General features: G+C 31.2%; 1 protein-coding gene across 1 annotated transcript; it reads right to left on the minus strand.

Moving 5' to 3' along the window:
• Positions 1–3,560: 3,560 nt before the first annotated feature.
• LOC119613836 (neuropeptide SIFamide receptor-like) lies at positions 3,561–5,722 on the minus strand. The gene is made up of 2 exons (XM_037969901.1): positions 5,410–5,722; positions 3,561–5,046 (listed from the first exon to the last, which is right to left on the minus strand). Exon 2 carries the CDS (start codon positions 4,632–4,634, stop codon positions 3,561–3,563), a length of 1,074 nt encoding a protein of 357 aa, XP_037825829.1. The 5' UTR covers positions 4,635–5,046; positions 5,410–5,722.
• Between the last annotated feature and the right edge of the window lie 313 nt (positions 5,723–6,035).

Consider the following 6,035-nt stretch of genomic DNA (forward strand, 5'->3'; position numbering starts at 1 on the left):
GGGATAAATGTGAGAAACCAATATTACACTAATTACACAATAACAACAAAATACTACAGCCACATACATACATACATACATACATACTAATACATACATACATACATACATACATACATACATACATACATACATACATACAGACATACATACATACATACATACATACATACATACATACATACATACATACATACATACATACATACATACATACATACATACATACATACATACATACATACATACATACATACATACATACATACATACATACTACATACATACATACATACATACATACATACATACATACATACATACATACATACATACATACATACATACATACATACATACATACATACATACATACATACATACATACATACATACATACATACATACATACATACATACATACATACATACATACATACATACATACATACATACATACATACATACATACATACATACATACATACATACATACATACATATATTGACAAGGATATTGTTTGACTCTCGGTCATTGTATGTATTTTTCAATACATACAATGTGGTTCCAAATGACAATCTAGGTGAACAAAATTATTTGGCAATCTAGAATTAGTGTGTCTGAATAGAAAAAGGGTTAAAAATGCTCTATTATGACTATTTTTGAATTTACAGTGGATTCTAGCTAGTATATAAAAATATTAATTAAAATATCATCTAAAGTTAAACATTTAGAAGACCGTCATTAGACGATATTATACTAATATATATTTATATCAGAATCAAGTTTAAAGAACTAAAATAGCATAAATATGAATTCCATGAAAATAAAATTATATATCCCACAGTGAGGTGGGATGCTAAATATTAGCCTGTCTGAAAGGCTTGTCAGCTTATATGTATATATGTATATTTTTTTAAACTACTGAAAACCATAAACCTTTGGCAATATAGAAAATTCTCATTGAAGAAAAAGTAAACGTTAGTTTGTTTCCAGAGTACTCTAACTACATATTTACTTTTCATACATTTATAGGAGCGATATAAATATAGCAAAACAAACTTTTCTGATCTTTTCCCAATGCCTTAATCGCATCTTGTAAACTTTATATTTTTATGTAGTACTTTATATTACAACACTCAAACTAAAGCGAACTATTTAAACAATTTTCATTTACACTTTATTATATTATACTTTTCTTCTGTCCTGAAGTACCAATTTCCTGAACTTTTGTTTTGTTATGAATATAAAAACCAAAGAAAAAATTTTAACAATTGTTTTTATACTATGTACTATGTATACCGTAATTGAATTTATGTATACCGTAACTGAAATTAAACTAAAACTGAACTAGAACTGAACTAGAACTGAACTAGAACTGAACTAGAACTGAACTAGAACTGAACTAGAACTGAACTAGAACTGAACTAGAACTGAACTAGAACTGAACTAGAACTGAACTAGAACTGAACTAGAACTGAACTAGAACTGAACTAGAACTGAATTAGAACTGAATTAGAACTGAACTAGAACTGAACTAGAACTGAACTAGAACTGAACTAGAACTGAACTAGAACTGAACTAGAACTGAACTAGAACTGAACTAGAACTGAACTAGAACTGAACTAGAACTGAACTAGAACTGAACTAGAACTGAACTAGAACTGAACTAGAACTGAACTAGAACTGAACTAGAACTGAACTAGAACTGAACTAGAACTGAACTAGAACTGAACTAGAACTGAACTAGAACTGAACTAGAACTGAACTAGAACTGAACTAGAACTGAACTAGAACTGAACTAGAACTGAACTAGAACTGAACTAGAACTGAACTAGAACTGAACTAGAACTGAACTAGAACTGAACTAGAACTGAACTAGAACTGAACTAGAACTGAACTAGAACGAACTAGAACTGAACTAGAACTGAACTAGAACTGAACTAGAACTGAACTAGAACTGAACTAGAACTGAACTAGAACTGAACTAGAACTGAACTAGAACTGAACTAGAAACTGAACTAGAACTGAACTAGAACTGAACTAGAACTGAACTAGAACTGAACTAGAACTGAACTAGAACTGAACTAGAACTGAACTAGAACTGAACTAGAACTGAACTAGAACTGAACTAGAACTGAACTAGAACTGAACTAGAACTGAACTAGAACTGAACTAGAACTGAACTAGAACTGAACTAGAACTGAACTAGAACTGAACTAGAACTGAACTAGAACTGAACTAGAACTGAACTAGAACTGAACTAGAACTGAACTAGAACTGAACTAGAACTGAACTAGAACTGAACTAGAACTGAACTAGAACTGAACTAGAACTGAACTAGAACTGAACTAGAACTGAACTAGAACTGAACTAGAACTGAACTAGAACTGAACTAGAACTGAACTAGAACTGAACTAGAACTGAACTAGAACTGAACTAGAACTGAACTAGAACTGAACTAGAACTGAACTAGAACTGAAACTGAACTAGAACTGAACTAGAAATGAACTAGAACTTTATACACATTTGCATTTGAATTTAAGATTAATCCCGCGAAGCCATTGGTCTTGTCTGCAGGATTTGGTTAGTACATATGTACATGCGAATATATATTACATTTTGTTTTTGTGTTTCATTGTGTTTCTATATAAAACTTCTTAATTTTAACTTTTCTGAACTTAACTAGAACTGAACTAGAACTTAACAGATGTTTTGTTTCCTGCTTAACAAATTAACTTTCTAAATAAATGAATAGAAGGAAGTATTGCACATTTTTCTAATTATAACTGTTCAATTATAACCCTTTTTAATTACCAGAAATGAAAATGACCTTATACTTAATCGATAAAAAAAAAAACTTCAATACGTACATAAGTATTTTTTAGAAATAAAGATTTAATGGAAAGATAACGAAAATGCTATTATTTAAATACCAGGAAAACACAATGCTCGTAGTATACATTATTATTCTAAAGGATATCATGGCTGAATATGTTTTATAGAATTTTTATTTTTGCAAAAGCTTTAGTAGATATTTTTGTAGAATTGTACCTTTAAAAGGAAAAGCGAAAATAAATACCAATTTTACGCTAAATTTAATTTATAAAACACAATGTAAATAGTAACTGTAGTAAATTCGTGGTAATTTATTTTAAATAGAAAGCATATACAAAATAAAACAAGCTCTAATGAATTGTTCAAAAAAATTAAGTAAAATTAATTTTAAATAGTTTTCAAGCGACTTTTTAGCAATTTACATTATCAGTCTCAATGATATAGTGACAAAATATGATTAAATTTATGTATTTTACAAGAAACTAATTAAACGTTCTCATTTTGCAGTTAAACATTTATGTACTTTGAATATGTGGACTAGTTCATTTCGGGTTCTGGCAAGAAATATTTGGCGTTCCCTTCCTACATCTTTATACAACCTTTGTTTACAACCGATCAAAACAATTTAATATAAATACAAAAGCTTAAATAAAATAAACTTTTTTTGCAACACTAGTATGTATTTTAAAGAAACAAATAAAAAAAAACGAGTCCCATTCACTTACCTCTTTGTTATGCGCGGTCGCAGCGGCCACATTATCGCAATGTAACGATCTATTGATATGGCCACCAATGTATAAGCGCTCACTAGCACCGACACAGCTTGCGAATAGTTGACCAGATGACACAGCACTATGCCAAATGGCCAATAGCCCAAAATGAATATCGATATGAATGAGGAGGGAACACAAAATAGAGACATCAATATATCACCCACAGCTAAATTGGCAATAAAATAATTTGTAACGGTGCGCATGCGTGGCGTTGACTGGACGATGTAGCAGACGGTGCCGTTGCCCAAAAGAGCAAACACGAAAATTGGAATGTACAATAAATAGACGGCGGTCTTAAAGTAAACACTCGATAAAGCCTCATCACCATCATCACCACCAGCAGCAGCACTGCCATTGTCACCATCAACCAGGGAGGAATTTAAAGCACTTAATGTTTGTGATTCACCATCGCAGGAAAAGGATGCATATGCTGTTTCGTTGTTGAGGAAATGGTTGTTGATGTAGTCGTGAAAAGATTCTTCTGTCTGTTCTTTTATTTGGTGGGTTATAGAGGATATTGTGGTGGTGGTAACACTGGCCAGAGAGGCCAACAAATGTAGGGCGGGCGATGATGAGGATGGCGTACTTGCTATTAGTTGTGAGGCCGGCGAGGAAGTGTCGTTGTTCAAATATTCAATATAATCTTCATATTGATTGCCAACACCCACATTATGTTGACTGCTGCTGCCAGGACTACTAAAAACATCCACGAGCAATTGTTGTTGAGGTTGTATAAAATATAAATTATCACTGTTGCTGCCACTACCCACTCCACCAACGACGCCTTCTCCTCCTCCTCCTTCACCAGAATCTCCTGGGTTTATAATAAAACTATTGTTATAGTTGTTGCTAACACTCTCAATTAATGTTGTTGCAGTTGTGTTTATCGCTTCATGATAGTAGTCATTGTTGTTGTTTATGTTCGTGTTGCTGTTGCCTTTTTCATTATTTATACTCTTAGCTGCCATATTCAAATGAGGCAATATACTGCGTGCCGCATATTCACGCAAGAAATACTCCATTTTAATATTCGTCTGTAAGCTCACACAAACACACAGCCTCTACTACTTGCTACACCCACAGTTACACCTTCTATTGTGTGGCGTGTATTTAGTTGTAAAATTGTATTGACTGTTATGTATCTCGCACTCTCTCTATCTACGAGACCGTTAATAATTAACTCAAGAGCACTTGCTGTAACGTTCTATTTTCAAATGGCTGTTGCTGCTCAGGTTTTTTTGTTTATTGTAGTTTTTCCAATTAAATTCATGTTAATTTTTTTTTTTTTAATTACGAATCTACTCTAGCATCTATCCACTTCATTCTGTGCTCTAGTACTTATTTTATATTAAATTGGTCACTATTACGTTTATTTTGTGTTTAAGTTTTTTTAGACAATTTAAAATTGTTTTGGGTTTGGTATTTTCATTAAATCTGTTAGAATTTAAATTTGTAAAAATCTCATATTATTACTACACCATTTTCAGAGATATTAAAAAGATAGCCTTGATGACTTATAAAATGTTTAATTCTTTTAAATTTGATAATGCAGTCTCTCGGTAGTGCAGTGCAAAATAATATATTTGTGAAAAAACATTTTACAGAATTCCTCAATATTTCTATATCTTATATCTTTTATTGGAAACTGGGTGTAAAATCATTGTACATCATAACCAGTTTTACCAGGAATCAATGTATCAATTTTAGACATTGTTTTTTTTTTTTTGTTCTCAAATATCTCGCAAAGTATTTATTGTAATACAATCACTAATTAAATAAATTAAAATTTTTATTCACATTTTCATTACATCAATGGAATTTGTATTTAATTCTGTACTCCCTATTCTTTCTCTATTTAACATGCTGTTTTCCTGGATTTTATTTCCTTGTTGCAAAGAATGTTTGTAAACTTTTCGTGGTTTGTTTGCCAAACAAGTATTGGATGATTTATAGGTGAATGAATGGATATGTAGTATTAATCCTCTTACAGTTTTATAATTAAAAAATTTCAAATATTTGTTCGTACATACATATGTATTCTCTTTAATTTATTTCAATTCCAATTTGATTTTTTTTTTAGATTTTATATTATTCCAATATGACTGTAACAAAATTTTTAAGATCTTTTCCACCTGAAAATAGAGAAAAAAGATAAAAAGAAAACATCAGTAATAATTATTGAAATATGGATCATATTAATACAATTCTATATTGAGTTTAAAAAAGCACATTTAGTTATTTTGAAAGAAGGATTTATATACATCAAATCCGAAGAAATAAACCTAGGCGTCTATCGGGCCTGTCGTCCGCTTCGAATCGAACCACCACCTCCGGTCTACCAGACTAGAACACAAACCACTAACCTAGTTAATAGTCTAGTCTATAGTCTAGTCTATAGTCTAGTCGATAGTCTAGTCGATAGT

Source organism: Lucilia sericata, unplaced genomic scaffold, assembly GCF_015586225.1.
Source record: "Lucilia sericata isolate MDLA Ls3-8-SP2 unplaced genomic scaffold, ASM1558622v1 Contig002341F_arrow, whole genome shotgun sequence".
NCBI lineage: Eukaryota > Metazoa > Arthropoda > Insecta > Diptera > Calliphoridae > Lucilia > Lucilia sericata.

What these genes read in the sequence shown, in the direction of transcription:
- LOC119613836 (XM_037969901.1), bottom strand. Translation starts at nt 4,634, where the DNA reads ATGGAGTATTTCTTGCGTGAATATGCGGCACGCAGTATATTGCCTCAT.